Source organism: Strongyloides ratti (assembly GCF_001040885.1).
Source record: "Strongyloides ratti genome assembly S_ratti_ED321, chromosome : 1".
NCBI lineage: Eukaryota > Metazoa > Nematoda > Chromadorea > Rhabditida > Strongyloididae > Strongyloides > Strongyloides ratti.
In genome coordinates, this window is record NC_037307.1 from 10,385,327 (window position 1) to 10,407,220 (window position 21,894).

At 21.8% G+C, this 21,894-nt stretch overlaps 4 protein-coding genes across 4 annotated transcripts; 3 read left to right on the plus strand and 1 right to left on the minus strand.

Moving 5' to 3' along the window:
- Positions 1-1,106: 1,106 nt before the first annotated feature.
- Positions 1,107-8,161, minus strand: SRAE_1000319500 (Calcium-binding mitochondrial carrier protein Aralar1; the record flags this gene model as incomplete). Its single annotated transcript, XM_024650357.1, has 4 exons — positions 1,107-3,026; positions 3,078-3,144; positions 3,189-3,223; positions 8,144-8,161. 4 exons carry the CDS (start codon positions 8,159-8,161, stop codon positions 1,107-1,109), a joined length of 2,040 nt encoding a protein of 679 aa, XP_024504143.1.
- Positions 8,162-9,557: 1,396 nt separating this feature from the next.
- On the plus strand, positions 9,558-15,806 carry SRAE_1000319600 (CD109 antigen; the record flags this gene model as incomplete). Its single annotated transcript, XM_024650358.1, has 6 exons — positions 9,558-11,880; positions 12,053-12,263; positions 12,536-12,685; positions 12,814-15,016; positions 15,067-15,244; positions 15,766-15,806. The coding sequence occupies 6 exons, from the start codon at positions 9,558-9,560 to the stop codon at positions 15,804-15,806; spliced, it is 5,106 nt and encodes a 1,701-aa protein (XP_024504144.1).
- Positions 15,807-16,994: 1,188 nt separating this feature from the next.
- On the plus strand, positions 16,995-18,202 carry SRAE_1000319700 (Peptidase A22A, presenilin family-containing protein; the record flags this gene model as incomplete). Its single annotated transcript, XM_024650359.1, has 4 exons — positions 16,995-17,212; positions 17,264-17,357; positions 17,405-17,989; positions 18,035-18,202. 4 exons carry the CDS (start codon positions 16,995-16,997, stop codon positions 18,200-18,202), a joined length of 1,065 nt encoding a protein of 354 aa, XP_024504145.1.
- Positions 18,203-19,617: 1,415 nt separating this feature from the next.
- On the plus strand, positions 19,618-20,741 carry SRAE_1000319800 (Zinc finger, DHHC-type, palmitoyltransferase domain-containing protein; the record flags this gene model as incomplete). The annotated part of the gene is made up of 5 exons (XM_024650360.1): positions 19,618-19,733; positions 19,796-19,909; positions 19,970-20,223; positions 20,272-20,295; positions 20,371-20,741. 5 exons carry the CDS (start codon positions 19,618-19,620, stop codon positions 20,739-20,741), a joined length of 879 nt encoding a protein of 292 aa, XP_024504146.1.
- Positions 20,742-21,894: the final 1,153 nt, after the last annotated feature.

A 21,894-nucleotide genomic window follows, 5' to 3' on the forward strand; every position in this document is an offset into this window, starting at 1 on the left:
TTAAATTAATATTATTACATTATGTATTTATAAATTGTTATAAAGTGAATATATAGATTTCAATAGTTCATGATTAAATTATATAAATTAAAAATAAATATAATGAAACAAGCTAACATTAATTTAAAATGAGACTCTTAATAGCAATAAAAATAGAAGGTAAAATGATGCATTAAAATCAAATGGATAATTTTTGATCCGTTGTAAAATGTTTTTTTTATACATTCGAAAGTAGAAAATAATATTCAAGATTTTCTAGTAATGAAACCTACTTTAATCGTTCTGGAGATATAAAACATCGTAAAAACTTTTGTACTAATAGGTATAGTTAAAAGAAAAACAGTAGAAATAGTAACAGAAGTTTTAGATATGCGGAATTCAAAAGTTTTGGAAACTAATATTATTATTCGAATAGAACAGCTTTCAATAGAAACAACAGTTTCTTTGTATCGAAGGTAGATAGACATTTTGATACCAATCATAATGTTTGTGGAAAATTTGGAGTTTATATTAAATAAAAAATAATAGTCAAAAGGTATAAATCTCGGAGTTATAAAGAGAAATTATTTAATATTAAACTGAAGAATTTAAGTAAAAAATGCAGTACAGCAGATTTTATGCGTTTTGAAAAGGAAATGTCGGGTTACCAGCTTTAATTAATACATCTGAAGATGGCAAAAGCAACCATTGGGTTTTATAATTGTGAAAAATTTTGATAACATGTAAGCAATTTTAAAAAATATGGATACAATACCATTAGAAGACGTATGTTTACACTTTTTTTATTAAAATAACTAATTATTCATAGGGTAAATTTACAATACTAACACTTGTTTCAGATGGACCATAAAATTTAAACAAAAATTATATGTATTTTTATTTTTTTGGAAAATAAACTTTTGATTAATTTTACTCTTGTGCAAAAAATTGAACTTTTTATTTTTCATGTTACAAAAAAAAATGTTTTATTAAGTAATCTATAATATATATTTTTATAACAATGTTAAGATTTTTATTATTTAAAAAACTTATATTTTTAAATTTTTAACCATTAACAAATTATACATGTTTTTGTCTAATTAATTGGGAATTTGAAAAAGTAATTTTTAGTGAAAATCAACATGGAATACTCTTTGGAGAAGTTCATATGTTAATAGAGTAAAACCAAATTGTGGTGAGGATCTAAAAACACGTGCTGCAGTACCCTTCCAGAAGGCTGTTGGTCCCTCCTCAGCCATAATTTTCTTAGCACAATCATAAATACCATTATATGTTGTTTGACCTGCTTTTGTAGCAACTTGTAATCTTGTTTTGATAACATCAGCTGGTGTAACTAAAGCAGCAGCAGGAACACCAGAAATAAAAGCTGATCCAAAAAGTGAAGGTAAACTATTATGACCATCTTTATCGGCTGTAGCAAGTTTTGCATGCGCATAAGCTGGAAAATAGATAGCAGAAAATGGTATATCACGAAGAAAACATGCCCGTGCTCCTTTATAAAGACCAAAAAATCCTAAATCTTTTAATACTGTAAAAACATTTATATGTCTACCAGCACTTTGTAATTCTCCAGCAACTTGTAATCTAATTTTAACTATTTCTAAAGGGTTTGTAAATATTACCTGACAACCTCCACCACAACCACCTGCAATAATTTCACCATATAAAGGTATTTTTTCATTATCAGTAAATTTATCCCTAACAAAATCATTTACCGTCAATTTTATGGCTTTTTCTGGTGCTACACCAACAAGTTGTGGTAAAAGTCCTCTATATAATCCAAGAACACCTTCAAATTTAACAACTTTTTTGAAACAATCAAGACTATTTTTATATGCAACTTCACCAATAATAGATGATGTTCTTTGATTTTGCATTCGTGTTTTAACTAAATCTATTGGATAGACAGCTGTAGCACCACATGCACCAGCAACAGAACCAATAACAAAACGATAAAGTGATTCCAGAACTGCGGTAGATGTACTTCTTTCCTTCTTTTCATTGACAGGAGAGTCTGTTGCTAATCTTGATGTATATGTAACTCTTTTCAATCTTTCAGGATCAATTTTTTCTATATCACTGAAACATAAACTTCTTGATTCAGGATGAGCTACCTCAGCAAGTTTAAAAAGAATTTCTACTTCATAGGGAGTTACATGAGAAAATGACTGAGCTGCTCGGAGAAATTCCTCTTTACTTACCTCAAGATTTAAATTACCCCTAGCAAGAGAAAGATAAATAATTTTAATTAATTCCATTTTTGATAGTAATGAATTGAATGCAGCATAAAATGAATATCTTACTTTATGTGAACTATTGTTACCACTAGCAATAGCCATAAGATTATTTTTAACAAATTCTGTCAAAAGATATCCCTTTATTGTTGTCATTATTTTACTGAAATCTTCAGCAGAAATTGCACCTTCTTTTGTCTTATCATAAACATTAAATGCCTGTTTTCCTTGTTCTTCATAAAAATCATGAAGTAACTGACAAAAAGCATAATAATCAAGAGTTCCTTTTTTATCTTCACCAAAATACCTTTTAATAAAATCAGAATCAAAATCAAATTCAAATTTCATTAAAGGTGCCGTATGCCTAATAATTCTTTCAAAATCACTAAAGCTAATACATTCATTAGAATTATTATCAAACAACTGGAAAGCCGTCAAATACAAAATATCATGTTTACAAAGAGCTGCCTCAAAAGCACAAAATTCTTCAAAAGAAATAAGTTTACTTTTTGAGGCATTAATAGCTGAAGTTAGGAGGCGAACAGTTTCTTTATTATAATCATTACTCATATATAAATTAAGATATTTTTTTACAAAATCATCATGAGTCATATACTTTTGACCATCTTTTTCAATAGTGGAATATTTGTTAAAAATTTTTCTTAAATGTTCACTGCTAGCTCTTTGAACAGTATGTGAAACGACACTTGAATAATCAACATTGCAGAAAGCATTTCTAAGTGGACCATATTTCTCCCACATACGTGATGGGAGTGATTTTTTTTCTAAATCCTTAAGTAAATAATATTTTTTAAAACAATTTATATCAATTATTATACTTACTATTTTTATTTTGTTTTCTTTTTCAATGTATTCATTGATAAGAGAAGAATAATTATTATCTCCATGTCTATATATTGTTGGTTTATTAAATAAATTAGAAGCCATCCTTACTTTTTTTTTACAAATTTGTAACAAACTTTTTTTTTCTATATTAATAATTATTTTATGTATATACCAATAAAATATTCTCAATATACAAATATATAATTTATATGAATATATATATCTATATATATATATCTTTAATTTCTTTTAATATAAAAATAAACCTATAAATGAAATAATTAATAACTTTTGAATACAGAAAAATTTTACTATAAAATACATTTTTAAAGGTATGTAAAATATGAAACCAAAATTTTTAAATTTAAAAAAAAAAGTATAGTTTAATCATCATTAACTAAGTTATATAATCACCATTATATGTTTAAAGATATGAAAATTTTTTTTTTTGGTAAAAAAAGTACCAATAGTAAAAAATTTGATAACAAAATTGTAAATAAATCACTAACTTACATATAGTTGTAAGAAAAAAGTTTTATAAACAATATTAAAAAAGATTAATTAGGTGATAAAATTGTTACATAAATAAGAAAAAATGAATAAGTACCAAAAACGTTAAATAAGTATTAAATGTGTCACAGTACATTTTTCCAAAACAAAATTTTACATGCATCACTTTTCTAATACTAATTTAATTTAATTTTAATCATGAAAAAATTATTATTTATTTATAATTTAAACTTTTAAAAATGATATAAAAGAAAGGACCATCTTAAAAATTGTTCTTAAGAATAAAAATTTTTATCACTTTCTCATAATCAATTGGCTATTTTATTGCATAATTATTTTTTTTTTTGTAATGGAGGAAATATTTTTATAACAGGAAGTTATTTTTTTATCAAATAAATGTATATGGTGTTCCTGTAATGATAAGAAAATAATTATTTAATTTATTCATTTAAAAATCATATGAAAAAATCATTTCTTGATAACAAAAATGTTTATTTATTTAATACTAAATTACATATAAATAAAATGATTCTAACACGTTTTATAAGAAATTTATTATAAAATGAATACAAAAAAAAAAATTCTTTTTTTTAAGAAAAAAAAAAGATAAATAACATTCTTAAGAAAATCATCGTATATATAAAGTCATTTTTCATAAAGCATATCACCACTACTAATAAAATAGAGTTGTAGTTTTTTTTTTATCAAATACCCACTTATTCATCAAAATGATTTGTATTGGCTTATATATGATAAAAAATTTATCCTTATTTCTTAAGTACATTTTTAAAATTTATTTTAGCCTTTTAATAGGTTAATATATTTAAAACTACTTTATTTATGAATTAACGTTTTGTGAATTATGATAACTTTTTAACATATATACAATATAAATATGAAAAGCTTAAAGTTTATTAATTTATAAAAGAACTAGATATATTAGATTTTTACTATAAGTAAAATTTATGAAAAATATTTTAACTTCGTGATGTATTATATTTAAAATTTACAATATTTTTATTAAAATTATGAAAAAAAGTTATTTACCTTATTTGTGATGTTTACTAAATTATATCTTTAAATGTCTAAATTTTAGACACTCTTAATAAAGAAGATAAAATGTTTATTTTATCAATAAGAAGACATACATTATAACAATTGATCATAATTATTTAAATTTACAAGAATACTGATACCTACTAACTCTTTTAATAAACCATTTTCTTAACAAAATACATTAGATATATATGTCTTAATCTTGAATTGTACTTAAAGTAGTATAATCTTAAAACTTTTTAAAATCATCTTTTATGTCTATACTTATATTTATATTTAAACTTATCAATCTTGCCATATCATTATAGATATATCATATCTTATAAACTAATATTTTTTTTTCTTATCTTTTATCTGCACTAATTCTATTAAAATATATTTTAAATAATTTTCCAAAAGTATAATTTTAAAACCTGACTTTTGTTTTGTTGTTTATAATATATATATATATTTATTCATAAATACTTAAATTTCATTTATTTATATTATATCTTTTTATATTAGCTTAAAATTTGATTTGGTATAAGAAGATATTTAATATATTTTTTATAATAAAATCTAGATTTTCATTTATATATAAAAGATAAAAAAAAACAAATTTTTTCGATTGTTACTAAATAAAAAAAATTTTTTTAACAAAAAAAAAATATCCCATTTAACAATATTATACAATTATTTAAATATTTCAATTATATTACTTTTTGATTATGACCTTGATTATATTAGCAAGATAAAAGGCGTTTCATGATGTCAGATCACATACAAAAATATTTAAATCACCACTAAATACAAAAGATATAAAATCTCTTAATTTATATTGAAAAAAAAAAATGATTTTTTGAATTGTAACAGGTTATCATATTATATAGATCTTTCCCAAAAAAAAAATAGGTGAATTTCTTTATTTCAAAACTTTTTATTTTTTACCCTTGTTAATTTTCATTTGAACCCGTACACATTTATTTGAAAAATAAATTAATTTTTATATAAAATATATTAAATTCATTTAAAAAAATTTTTCTATCTACCTTCTTCTATCTCTTTCATTTTATTTTGGAATAGAAGAATTTTATATAACATTTATATAGTTTTGATTTGACGAGTGGTGATTGAAAATTAGGAGAATGCCTGTGTAACCTTATAAAATTTTGTTGAATCACCTTTAAATATATATATATATATATATATGTATATCAAGAAATTTTATATAACCAGATGGCAAATTAAGTAAAAATTTTTTGACATGACAAATTATATTTTGAAAATTATCATATGTTGAAGTTAAGTGAGTATACACCTTTTTATTATATTAAGGACATTAATATATATATTTAATTGGATTTTTGTAGATTGTTACTTTATATAAAATATAGCTTTTTTCTTTAGGAAGATTAATTTTTTTGTATTTTTAAATATCTTATACCTTTAACTGACCTTGAATTTCTATTGTTTCTTTTGAAATATGAAAAGTTTTATTCTTCAAAATTTTCTTATTATATTTTTCTTTATAAATTATTGCTATTGTTTCATGTATATATATATATTTCATGCTGATTTGTGGTTCTTTTATCTTTTTTTTTTTATTATTTTTATTTTACCTTTAAATATTATGAATCAAAAAGGTAAAATCACTAATTATTATTCATGTAAAATATATTTGATTTAAAGCAAAAAAAAAAATAAAAATTTATTTATTATATTATTTAAATTATTAAATAATAATAAATATCTATTTTTGATTGTATATATATTTCTTTTCTTATTGTAAATTGGAGCATTAAATAAGATTTGTTAAAGTTATTATACCTCATAAATAAGATTAAATTATTAATATAATACTATTATTTTTACAATACCTATTTGTATTATTGGTGGCAAAAATTTATTACTATAGATATTATAACTTTATTTATAAGATATACATACATCAAACTTTAAATTATTTTATATAGATTATGATTTCCTAATAGATATATATATATATATATTTAAATTATACATTATTATAAAAGTAAAAAGTTTGTTTACAATAACTTTTACTTAATTAATATTACACAATTTCCTTTTAATCAATCACTTTTTGTTTTGGTCAAAAGCCTATATAATATTAGATGTGGATATAATCTTTTTTACAAATAAATTTTTATATTATTGAACTATAAATATTGGCTTTGTATTATTAGAATGAGGATATATTATAACATAGATTTTATTAATTATTCTTTTTATTATAATAATATGAGGAAACTTTTCAAATTGTAAATTTAATATCATAAAATGATAATTGGTAAGATCTCCAATTACAGATTGTTTTTAATATTATGAAAGGCATACTATTTTAATAATACTATATCTGTAATCAAAACCTACATATATATCCTCAATAAAATATATATATATAAATTCACCCAACATCCTTTTGAAAATATTATGATAGATAGTTTATTTTTCATTATAATATACTACATTACCTTCACCTATTGTTTTCTATTTCTCAATTGATGATAGTACCTCTATTTATCATAAATAATATATTTTATAATAAATTTCACCCCTCTTTTTAGTGATCATACTCATAAAATTATATACTAAGGTCATCTTAAAATATTTATAAATTAAAAATTTTTTTAACCCAATCATAGTGTTTCCCTATCAAAGTAGCAAAAAAAAAAAAATAAATAAAATCATTTACTTTTATTAAATAATTAAATTTTTACCTTTATACCTATTTCTTAAACATCAAAATGTGGTATATTCATTTTTCTAGAAGAAAAGACATTATTAATTATTTAAAAAAAAAAAGGAGGAGAAAAAAATGTATTTTATAGTTGATAAATGAAAAAATTTCATGATTGTTAATTAATTTACCTTGATTGTATATATTATAGACCTAAAATTTAAAAACACTTAAAAAATGATTCACTAATTTTTTAAAAAAGTATATATATATGTGCGTTTATTAAAATCATTTTGCGCAGAAGGTGAAGTCACTTCTAATGATGATACATATAATTTTTGTAAACAAAATATATATATATCATTTACCAAATAACATATATAAATTTTTATGTAAATATTAAATAGGTATTATTATTTTATTTTTTTTTTTTTTGTAATCTTCCGATTTTTCTAAGTACCATTAAAAACATTGTCACTTAATTTATATATGAATAGGTAAAGTTTATCTAACTACAAAAAAAAAAAAATGTGATTACTCATAATTTTAAAAATTATTTTTTTATAACAAAATGGTAATATAAATTTGTGAGTCATTTGTATATTTATTAATATAAAGTTAACATATATTTACCCAAATCATTTAACTCATTATTATTATTATTTTAGTGATGGTACATTTTAATCCATTAATAATGAGGAGACTATATATTGTGTCTTTTAACAAATTGATTGTTAATCTATTTTTTTTAACAATATTTATAGTTATGTTTAATAAAAATGTTTAATTTTTGATTTTATATGAATCATATCTCTATTACCTTTTTTTTACTACCCATTTTTTTTTTTACATATATTAAAAATATTTTTAAATGAATTTAAATAACACCATGAGAGAAGAAGAAAAAGAGAGAAAAATAAAGATATAGAATTTAGTATAATTATTTATATAAAAAAAAATTAAAATAAAAATATTTAAAATATTTATATATATTTATATATATATATAAAATAATAACTTAATACTTTTTGATTATAAATTATTAAAATATCATAGAGATATATTTATATTATTTACTCATATGAAAAAATTCTTTTATATTATTTAAATCACATACATAAGATCAAATATTAAAGTATTTCCCATATTTCTTCTATTATATCTTTATTTTAAACATATCAACTTAGTAATATAATAATAATAATAATAATAATATTTTAAGAAATTTTTTTGACAACTTTAATACCTAATATCATCTTCTCATAACTTAAATAAAAAGTTTAATATTCTTAATTTTTCTCTTTTGTTTTGTAATAATATATATTTATTACTTTACTACCTCTCCTAATAAATTTTTCTGACATAATAGATATTTTAAATATTTTTTTAAGAACATTTTTGATGGCTAAATATTATATAATATTATTATATATATATCATGTTTGTTGTAGTGAGTTATATAAAAGAATGTTAATAAAAATATACTTAAGATGTTGTTGTCATATATATATATATTGTATATATATATATTTAAACTTGAAACTAATCTTATGATATTTTGTAATATATATACATACTTATTTGCCTATATAACTAATCACCAACCTTTTCATCCCAGTCTGATTAAAATTAAAAATTATGCCTTTATGATTATAATATATCATCTTATTTTATTTTTGCCATACCTCTCTTTTTTAATCATGCGACTCATTACACTATCAGTTGTAGGGGTGACTATAGTTTACCTTTATATAATATAAATAAACCCTCATTATTTCATTAAATTTATAATATTTAAATAATTATCATATATCATTTTTATTTTTTAATTACCAAAAAAAGTACTAAATATTTTTTATTACTTAAATATATATAAATAAAAAAAAAAAGAGAAGAAAAATATAATTGAATAATAAAATAACTAGTGTATAATAATATATATATTTTTTACTTTTAATGTCATTGTTAAAATTTATAAAAATAAATATTGTAAATTGAGTATCCATTAATTATAAACTTTTACCAATTTAATATTTTTTAAAATTTTTCATGTTTTATTCAATTTTTAATAAAAATAAATATTTAAATACTATACAAATATTTTATTTCTCATGTTACATTTTTTTTTATTATTATATAAATTATTATTTAAAATTATTTTTTTTTAGAAAAAAGACATTTTTGAAAACTTTTTTTTTCTTTTTTAACTAAAATTTATTATATTTATCTAAAAGATGTGGCGTGGTTACTCACCTCATATATTTTTAATTTCTTTATTATTTATAAATAATATAACATCACAGTTGAATAATGAGACAACAAAAGATTCTTTTAATGGTATGATTTCAACAGTTCAGTGGGAAGAACCTAAAACAACTAAAAATAATACTATTGATAGTAGTACTACAACTTTGAAACATGAAGATCCTGTTGATTTGACAAGTACCACAATAATGCCTTTACTAGACATCTCAAATCCATTTTCATCTAAAATTCCTAAAAAAGAGGAAGAAACTAAACATTATAAGGGTTCATACTTAATAATTGCCCCTAGAGTTGTTAGACCATCCTTACCATATGCAGCATCAGTAAATATTCTTAAGTCTGATTTTACTGATTATATTGTTCGCCTTGAAATACGTACCCGTGATAATAATGAAACAATTGCTGCTAAGGTTGTTACAAATATAACACCAGGAAAAGCATTAACAGTAACAATTGATGAGGTACCTGGAGATGTTTTGATAGCAGGACAATCATATAAAGTTTACATTAGAGGTGAAACTTTAAATGGTCTTTTAATGTTTGAAGATGAAAAAGATATTCATTATAATTCAAAGTCTCTCTCAATATTTGTTCAAACAGATAAGGCTATATATAAACCTGAGTCAGTTGTTAGTTTCAGAGTTGTAGTTGTAAATCCTGAACTTAAACCTGTCAAAGAATCAGAAAGTATCTCAGTAAAAATTGTTGATCCAAATAAAAATGTTATTCAACAATGGATTGAACAAACCCTAAAAAAAGGTGTTTTTTCATCGAAATTTTCTCTCTCTAAACAACCACCATTAGGAGATTGGACAATAGAGGTTCAGACAAAATCTGGTGTCAAATTTGAAAAAACATTTACCGTTGATAAATATGTATTACCTAAATTTGATGTTTCTGTTAAAACACCAAGTTTTATAACTGTTAATGAAGATTTATCTGTTCTTATAGATGCAAAGTATACTTATGGTAAAGGTGTTGGAGGAAAAGCTAAAGTTATTCTTGAATTACCATGGCATAGATGGAATTTAGGTCCAAGACCAGTTGTTATTAGTGAAGATGGTTCACAGACAGCCAACTCTTTTGAATCACGTATAGAAAGAATTGTTACATTAAATTCTCTTGGTGAGGCTACCGTTAAATTTACTAATGATGAATTAAAAAAACATAAATTAATAACTATTTATGGTGGTAGTACTGTTAGAATATTAGCAACTGTTACAGAAGATTTAACTGATGTTCAAAGAAATGGTTCAGCACAAATTATTGCATATAGGCATGATGTAAAATTAGAAGTAGAAAAACAGGGTGATACTTTTAAACCAGGTTTAAATTATAATGTTATTGTAACATTAAAAAATATGGATAATACTCCTGTTAAATCAACAGTACCAAAAAGAGTTAAAGTAACAACATTTTATAATTTCCCTTATGATGAAACAATAAATGAGGTAAAACAATTAAATGAAAGTAAAATAGTTGAGTTAGATGGTCATGGAACTTCTGTTTTAACATTAAAACCACCAATAAATTGTACATCAGCTCGTGTTGAGGCACATTATGATAGAGAAGGAAAAGATAACTTTACAAATGCTCTTATTTACACATCATTATATGTTGAAGCTGGTAAATCACCATCAGGAAACTTTTTACAATTAACAGCTGATAATGAAGGAACAGTTGATGTTGGTAAACCATTATCATTTAGTATCAAATCAACAGAACCATTAAAATCATTAACTTATCAAGTTATTTCAAGAGGATATGTTGTTTTGAGTAATGAAATTCCTGTATCTGGTTTACATGCTGCTATAACATTTACAGCAACTAATCAAATGGCACCAAAATCACGATTATTAATATATTCTGTTCGTGATGGAAATAAAGAAATTATGGTTGATGCATTAGATTTTAAAGTTGATGGTTTATTTCAAAATGAAGTTTCATTATCAATTGATAAAACATCAGTTGAACCAGGAGAAGATCTTAAATTTACTGTTAAAGCAGCACCAGATTCATATATTGGTTTGTTGGCTGTTGATCAATCTGTCTTATTACTTAAAAGTGGTAATGATATAACAAAAGATATCATTGAACAGGATGTTGAACAGTATGATACAATGGATCAACCAGGTGATTATAGACCATTTGAATTATTTAAAAGAAAAAAACGTAGTATATGGTATCCATTTTGGGGTATTGGTGGTAAAGATGCAGGTAGTATATTTGAAAATGCTGGTTTAGTTGTTATGACAGATGCTTTATTATTTAAAGATGAACCTGAAAATTACAGTAAGTTTTAATTTAAATAAAAAAAAAAGAAGTACATATATATATATATTACTAAATTTTGCATGTTTATCATTTATTTAAACAATTCTTTATACTTTTCTTTCTTTCTTTCTTTCTTTTTCCTTTATCTTACCTATCACTTATTCTTTTCCCATCTATTCACTTTTTGTAGAACATTATTTTAAAAGTATGGGTAGGACAGTAATGAGAAGACTAGGAAAAAATAATGTTAAAAATATTATCTTACCTAATTTAATTCAAGAGGAGGTTGTATTTGGTATGGATCAAGCACCATTAGGAAAAGGTATTGAGTCTGTTAATAATATTAAAATTAGAAAAGAATTTCCTGAATCATGGGTTTGGTCTGAGAATCTTTATACGAAGTAAGTTAATGATTCTACATTTAGTATTTATTGAGAAAGCACTATCATTATCTTTTATACCACTACACAATTCTTTTTTTTTTATCTCTATAGTAAACACAAGTTTCTATCAATTTTTTTTTGTTATCCTTATCACTAATACCTATAATCTATGCATGTTCTTAAAAAAATATATATATATAATTAAAAATAATATAAATATATATAAAATACAACAAAAAAAAATAATTTTTTTTCACTTATATAGTGGTTGAAACAAGCGTTTTACGTAGAGGAGGAGCTATTGCTGAACGAGGACCACCAATGATGATGATGAATGTAGCATCTGTGGATTATGATAAATCTGACTCTGTTCCACAACCACTAAATATTAAAATTAGGAGTGAATTTCCAGAAACATGGGTATGGCAAGATTTTGATAGGTATGTATAGTGATAAAAAAAAAAATGTGTAGTAGAAAGATAATATAATAGTTGTATCTCATAAATATTGTTTTTTTTTTGCTTTTTTATATATTTTTTTTAAATATATTATAATACTTTTTTTTTAGTGACAATGGAACAGTAACATTTGAAACAAAAGTTCCTGATACTATAACATCATGGGTCTCTTCTGCATTTGCTATAAATGAAAATCTTGGACTTGGTATTTCACCATCAAATCCTAAACTTAAAGTTTTCCGTCCATTCTTTGTAAGATTAAATTTACCTTACTCAATTAAAAGAGGTGAACAATTTGCTTTACAAGTTCTTGTCTTTAATTACATGGAAAATGAACAAGATGTTGAAGTTACATTAAAACAAAGAGAAAATAGTGGATTTGAATTTGTTTCAGAAGATTTAACATCTATCAATAAAAATGAATCACCATACATAAATAAAAGAATTATTTCTGTTCCTGGTGGTGGAATATCAAAAGCTGTCTATTTTCCAATAGTTTTTAATGAAGTTGGAGATATAATGTTGAATGTATTAGCTCAATCACAAAATGCCGGTGATGCAGTAGAAATGCCAATTAAAGTTGAACCTGAAGGTTACAGAGTTGATAGAAATGTTCCCTTAGTTATGGAACTTAATAATAATGATGATAGGGAAAATGTCCATCATAGTGATACAGAAAATAACAATACAGATGAAGAAAAAATTCAAAATGATAATAGTACTAAAAATTATAAATATACAAAAACTATTAATATGATTTTCCCATCTGACTCAGTTCCTGGATCTAAATTTGCCAAAATTGATGTTATTGGAGATATTATGGGACCAATTCTTTCACAACTTGATTCTCTTGTTCGTATGCCATCAGGATGTGGTGAACAAAATATGTTAAATTTTGTCCCAAATATTGTTGTTATGAAATATTTAGCAGCTACCCATAAAAATATTCCCTCATTAGCCAAGAAAGCTATCTCTTTTATGGAGGCTGGTTATCAAGGAGAATTAACATACATGCGTCCTGATCATAGTTTTTCAGCTTTTGGTAAATCTGATTCTCATGGATCAACATGGTTGACGGCATTTGTTTTGAAGTCATTTAAACAAGCACAAGAATATATTTATGTTGATACGGCAATTTTAACACATGCTATTAATTTCCTTAACTCTCAACAACAACCTGATACTGGAGCTTTTATTGAAAGAGGTGAAATTCATCATAAAGATATGCAAGGTGGTGCCCAAAATGGTGGTGTAGCTTTGACGGCATATGTTACAATAGCATTACTTGAAAATGGTGTTAAAAATGAAAAAGCAATTAAATATTTAGAAAATAATTTATCATCTCTTATTTCTAATAATGGTACAGAGGATACTGATACAACATATGCCTTGGCTGTCACAACGTATGCCTTACATTTAGCTGGATCAGGAAAAAGTAATATTGGTTTAAAAGAATTAGAAAATAGGAAGATTACATCTAGTGATGGTAATACATATTGGAGTACCACATCAAAAAAAGGAAATACTGATAAAAGTCAGGATAAAGATACTTCATTATATTTTTATCAACCAAAACCAGCTGATGTTGAGATGACAGCTTATGTATTATTATCATATAACAAAATTGATGATACTCATTCTGCCTCACCAATAGTTAGATGGTTAACTTCTCAAAGAAATAGTTTAGGTGGATTTTCTTCAACACAAGATACAGTAATAGCTTTACAGGCACTTGGTGGGTATGCTGAACGTGTCTATTCAAGTGAAATAAATGCTGAAGTTAAAGTTGAATTGGCAAATAATGAAGAACATACTTTTACTATTAATAATGATAATAGTTTAGTTTTACAAAGTTATATAATTAATAATCTTGATGGACCAATAACTATAAAAGGATCAGGTGATGGTGTTGTATTTGTACAAATTCAATATTCTTATCATAAAACAACAACAAGAGATGAATCTGTCTTTAATTGTTCAAAGGATATTAAAGAAGTTAGATCCGGTAATCGAATTCAAATGGATTTATGTTGCAATTATAATAAAATAGGATCTAAATCAAATATGGCTGTTGCTGAAATAAATACTTTAAGTGGTTTCAAGTATGATATTGATGAAACAAATAAATTAACAGATGTTGATGATTTACAAAGAGTTGATCTGGATAATGATGATACAAAAGTTAATATCTATTTTAATCCACTTGGTGGTAATCCTGTATGCCTTAGTTTATATAGTGATAAAGCTTATCAAGTTGTTGATCAAAAACCAGCTCAAATGGTTTTATATGATTATTATAATCCAGAGGAACAGGTAATTTTAAATATATTATTTTTTTTTAAATAATTAATTTTTTTTTCTAGTTAAAATCAACATATTCAATAAAACAATCAAGAACATTAAGAGATATTTGTAATGAATGTTGGAGCAATATGCCTCAGGATAAAGTAAATAATTCATCAAGTACCATATATAATTCAAATGATTCATCAACATCAGGAGTTTCAAAAATTCAAGGAGTTACTTTATCATTTATCACAGGTCTTTTTTATATACCTATAATTACTTATCTTCTTTGTTCATATCATTAACAATATGTCTATGTTTTTAAAATATTAACAATATTAATATCATTTTGCTATTATTATTGCATGATTATGAAAAAAAACAGTTATTATAAAAAGAAAAAAAGGATAATATAATAGATTAAAGAAGAAGGTTTGTTATCAACGGGTTACTGTAATTCTATATTTTATTATTTTTTATTATAAAAATGCTACGATCTTTTGATATCTTTTTTTTTTCAAAAAAAAAGCTTAATATTTTTTTGAAATTTTTATATAAAATATATTATGAAGTTAAAGAAAGGATCAATGAAATATAAATGTTTATTTTTCTAGAAAAAAAATGTCTTTGTATGTTTAATTTTGTCTAGATATTTGTTTTTACTTAATTATTAATAAATTGTTTCAATAATTTTTTTTAATGACAGTTACTGAAATTATATGTTAATGCATGAAGGAAATTTTATTATTAGGTAGTAATCTTATCTTTTCTTTTAGATAGAAAAAATAGAAGAGCTTTTAAGTTTGGTGAAAGCTAAAGAAAATATAAAGATTTATTTTTTTTTTATTATCAAGAAATATTTTTTCATTCCTTCAAGTTATATATATATTTTTTTTTAAATATTATTATCAAAATGGATTATTATTATGGGTGTAATTAAAATTATTTTTGGATTGAATATTCATTTATCTTCTATATTAAAAAAAAATTTTTTTATAGTAAATTTAAGGAGCTTGAAGGAGAGTTTACAAATATAATTCTAATAGAATTTCAAAATAAAGTTATTACAAGAAATACCAGTATAATTTTTTTATAATTTTCTATTACCTTTAATTCTGTTAATGAACCATTCTATGATAACAAGAATGTGATAATAACGCTGGGTTTATATCAAATATTTTTAATTTAAAAATAATTTTTTTTTTAATTTCTACTTGAATTAATAATAATATGTTAAAGTATTTTTTAAAAAATGGAGGAAATTAATTATTTACACAATTTACATATTTATTAGTTTTTGTTAAAATTTAACACAATTACATAAAATAAAGTTTTTTTTTTATTTTGAATATTTAATGATATGAATATTTGTTTAAAATTTTATTAAAAAAAATTGTAAGATATGATATAATTTTGTTTTATATTAAATATTCAAAAATATAGTATCTTTAATAGTATATTAGAAAACTTTGACTTTTATTTTTAATGGAAAATAATTTGTTTAGCATTTTATATCTTCTTCTACTTCAAGATTTTATGACAACTAAGTACATCATTGAGAATAAAATAAACATAATATAATTGTAAATAATATATGAAATAACAAAAATTATTCAAACATTGTAATGAATTTTAAAAAAAAAATGAAATATATAAACAACATTTTTGGCATCTGAAACATTTCAAAAATTTATTGCCATTATAAAATAAAGGTAAAAAAGATGATCATAAATCAAAAGTTAAGATTAATCATTTTTTTAATATATAATTGAGTATACAAGCTTAACAATATATTTATATCATTCATATATATATCACAAATAAATTTGCATACTTTCTCTGTCATTCTTTAACTTCTATCACCACATATCCCAATTTTTTTTACAAGTGTAAGCGGCATTTTTACTTTAAACTTTAAGGTGAAGCAACATTCTTATCTTAGTAAATCATTTTTTTACTAATAATTATTTTTATACTTATTTGATTTATTATAAAAAAAAAATCTATGTCTATGAAAGATTATATTTTTATAAAAACTCCTAATATTGAAATTAATAATTATAAAAATGATAAAATAAATTTAAGTTCATTCTACTCTTCAATAGCATTATTTATTTTTCCTATAACAATATGTATAGGATATATAATTTTTTGTATTAAATATATTTTTTACTATAATGAAACTGAAATAGATAAAATTGAATTAGTATTTTTTAATAAAAAGTAATTTTTAACAATTTTTTTTTTATAATTATAAAATAATTATTTTTCTAGTAATGAAAATAATAGATTGGCATGGGACATTAAATTAATTGTTTTGGGTGAAATAGTTTTTGTACATACATGCGGAATGATTTTTTTAACAGTAGTAAGTAAAATTATTTTATAAAATAAATTTCAAAATATTATGATTAGATTTCTAAAAATTTTATAGCATGTTATATTATATTAATTATGTCAATTTTTTTTGGTTTACATTGCCAACAATTATTGAATTTTTTTAACATTGAAATTAATGGAACTTTATTAATATTTATTATTGGAGTTTCATTTATTATTGAAATAATATCTATTTGTGTTAAAAAATTTAATTTTATTAAGAATGTCTTTGTTATCAAGATGGCTGTATTACTTACTTTAAATCAATTGAAAATATGGCCTAAATGGGGATGGTGGATTATGCCATTATTGTTATCACTTTTTGAGGCATATACTTTTTTAAAAGAATCACAGGCATCTGTAGAAAAATCTTTTAATTTTATGAATGAAATTCACAATGATATTTCTTATTTATTAACTTATACTTCACAGATTCCTGAATCATCAGATAATGTAAAAATTGTAGATATTAAAAATTTAACTAATGATAAAGAACTAAAACAATATACTTATTATGATTATTTGATTGGAAATTTTTTATGTTATTTTATGTTAATGGGATATATTGTTACTTTTAATGAATGGAATCTAATTATAATTTGTTATATTTCAATCATAGTTGTAAGTAAAAAAAAAGTTTTTAATATTCATAAATATATTTTTAAGGGTATATTATTAACAAGACATTTTCAAGTTATGTACAAAAATTTTTTACCAGATTTGATTGGACCGACAATTCTTTGTTTATCCATGCTATATTTAACGAATGTATTTATATCTCCATTTATTCAACAACTTTTTAAATATTTTCATGGAAAAATTTATTTTTCTTAAAATAGTATTTTTTTTTTAAAGTAAAAATGTTTTTAATAAAAATATAAATAGAAATTAATCTCATTGCTAAATATAAACTTTAAATTATTTTAAGATTTTATGTACACAATTAATGTACATTAATGTTTAATTTTAATTTGATGTACTTAAAGATTATAAATTTATGTATAGAGATTTAAATTGCATAAATTATAACATAATTTGATTATGAATAACTTTTCTTTAGTCACTTTAAAAGAATTCCTAATTTTTTTTTTTTGAAGATAAAAAAAAAGTCTAAAAACTTAAATGATTATTTTAAATTTTAAGTTTATAAAGTAATTTAGTCTAACTCAAATAATAAAAACTATCCCCTTTTTGTTTTTCTACTAAATATTCAAAGATTATCAAACAAAATAATTTAAATTCATTTTTATCATAATTCGCCCATCAAACTCTGGATAAATGTTTATGTCAACAAAAATTCTATTTTTACTCCATCAATGTCAATTTAAATTTGAATTGTTTTAAGAATGACTTGAGATTTTATCCTTATTTTTAGGAGAATATATTTTGTTTAACCAATATATGGTATTTAGAAGTTTATTATTTGACAAATAATTAAATTTTTCCTTCAAATTTCTAATATCATACCAAATAACCTTATCATATCTTTTTAAAATTACTTATAATTTATCGTAAATATTTATAATAGAAATTAAAAAAAAAAAATATTATTTAATAACTGATATAAACTTGAAAAAATATTTTTTTTTAATAAAAATAAATAAAATAAAATAAAAAATTCGGGTAAAGTAATATCATCTTTGAAGTATAACTAATCAATGTAATAACGAAAAATGTTTTGTCAAAAACATAAGAACATTTTATATTTTGTTATATAAAGAAAAAAATTTTTATATTTAATCGGATAAAGCTGATACCATTAATATTATCATAACTAATATTAAAAAAAAAGAAAAATCTATTTTTGAATAAATATTATCACTTTTTATATTTTTTAATATTTAACAAAAAGTATTCTTTATTGTATCAAGTCTTAACACGAAAACTGTTACTTGAAAACATATAGACAAACATACTTATCTATAATACACATATCAGCGATTGGTAATTAAGAAAAAATAAAACTTTTTAAACTTCCATTAAGTACCATTAGATACCAAATTTTATTTCATCTACTTGCTGTCAAAACAGTTTTTTAGTAATTATATATCTATTATCCTATCTTTTTAGTATTTGTTAATTAAATCATTTATCAATGTATTTATATTGTTCTCTGAAAGAGATATAAGTTTTCTAAAAATAAATCTCTTAGCCAAATTTTTTTTTTCTTATTATTTAAAAAAAAAAGGCAATTTACAAAACTTTTTATTTATCCTAATATTTGAAAATAAACAAAAAAAAAATAAAGAATGGTATTTCATAAAGATTTTTGTGGATTAAGTTGTGTTATCTTAACTTATGCTTCTGTTTTATATGCTGATTATGTTGTTATTAATTGGATGATCTTACCAACATTTATTGAATCGTAAGTTATTATTATATTTTTATCATTTATATATAAAAAAAAATATTGTTTTTTTCTTTTAGCCTATGGGGAACATTTCATATTTTAATATTTAATGGATTAATATTTCTTTCTCTTATCAGTCATACAAGGACAATGACGGCAGACCCTGGTATTGTTCCAATACAAAAAAATAAGTATGTTATTTTATATTAAAATATGATATATATATGTATAATATTTTTCTTTTATTATAGAAAAGTTGAAGATAAAATAGCTGAAATGACGAGAAAAAAAAATAGTCAAAGATTACCTTCCATTGATTATTTTAGTGATAGTGAAGAGGAGAGTGAAGATTATAATGAACAAATTTCAAGGAGGCAATTAAATGATGGTAGATTAGAGTATAAGGAAGAATTTAGTGTATGCCTTAAATGTCAATCATTTCGCCCACCCCGAGCTCATCATTGTAGAATTTGTAATAGATGTATCAGAAAAATGGATCATCATTGTAAGTATATGATTTTAATATTTTTTTTTTAAATATTTTTATTTATAGGTCCATGGGTAAATAATTGTATTGGTGAATTTAATCAAAAATATTTTTTGCAATTTTTGTCATATATTTTAATAATTTCATTATATTCAATGTTTATAGTTATATTATCATGGGTATATCATGATGAATATGGTAGTACGGGTACATATGGTCCATTTGGAGAATCTGTATATCATGCCAAAGTTCTTCATACAATATTTCTTTCAATGGAATCAATTCTTTTTGGAATGTTTGTATTAGCTGTATCATGTGATCAACTTCAGGCAATTTTTAATGATGAAACACCAATAGAAATGTTACAAAGAAGAGGATATTCAAGAAAAAGAAATTCAAAAACAAAATATCAAATGTTGGAAGAAATTTGTGGGCAAAATATTAAATGGTATATGTGGTTAAATCCTTTATACACAAATATTAAAAGAACTGATATAATGTATTATCCAAGAGAATCTAATGTATCAATTGTTTAATAATCTTGTTATTCCATCTGTTTTTTTTTTTTTCAAACTATTTATAGTATGCTAATATCTGTATAAAAGAATATATTGCCATAATTTTCTTTTATTATAAATACAAAGAAAAACAAAATTAATTGAGTAATTAAGAATAAAACAATTAATCAACCATTCAAGGTTTTTTTTTGTTAGCATAAACTCTAATTATAAATATATTATATTTCTTTCTATTAATAAATAAAAAGCTTTTTCTCATTCGCAAGAGAATTAATTTGAAAAAAAAAATAAAATTAATAGTAAAAGGAAACTATAAAGTTGGCTCTCCTTTGTTATTCTTATTAATAATAGTAATAATTAACTACACCTCAAATAAAAACTTCTCCCTTATAATTATTTAAAAAAGATTAACATAAGTTACAGTATAATCTTTTTCAAGTATATAAATTTATATGATCAACAATTTTAAAAAGTAAAACATTGTATACACAAAGACTTCTATTATAATATAATTAGTGTTGATGTAAAATGATTCATCAATTTTAATGATAAATCAGTTAGAAAAGACTTATTCATCTAAATGAATCATTCTAAAGTAATGACAAAAAAAAATTAAATTATATATATTTTTCTTAAAATATTTTTTTTTAATTTTGTGACTTCTTTTTTCAATATTTCTTTATGTGTCAAAGAATAAATATATTTGTTATCAAAAAAAAAAAAGCAACTTGATTGTTAATAAAAAAGTTATACTATATCAATTCTTTGACAACTTAAAGTTGTACTTTTCTTCCTTTTTACTTTTATTTTTAACCTGAAACTTCCTTATCACTCATAAAAGAGTGTAATATCATTTTTTTTTTCCTTAATAACAAGAAAAAAAATTAACATATTTTTTTTCCCTATTATAAAGTATTTTAAAAATAAAAAAATAAGTTTAAATAATATTAAAAACATTTTGTTACTACAAGATTTATCATTTAAAATTCTGTTATTCTATTACTATTTTATCATTATTGTCAAAAACAATACTCAAATTAATCTTTCATACATAATAAAAGTTATGTTTTTTTTATCAATATCAGCATTGAAAAAAAAGAAGATAAAATTACTCTATTAATTTTAAAACAAAACTATATTTTTTATTATCAAAAGTGTAATAATTTTAAAT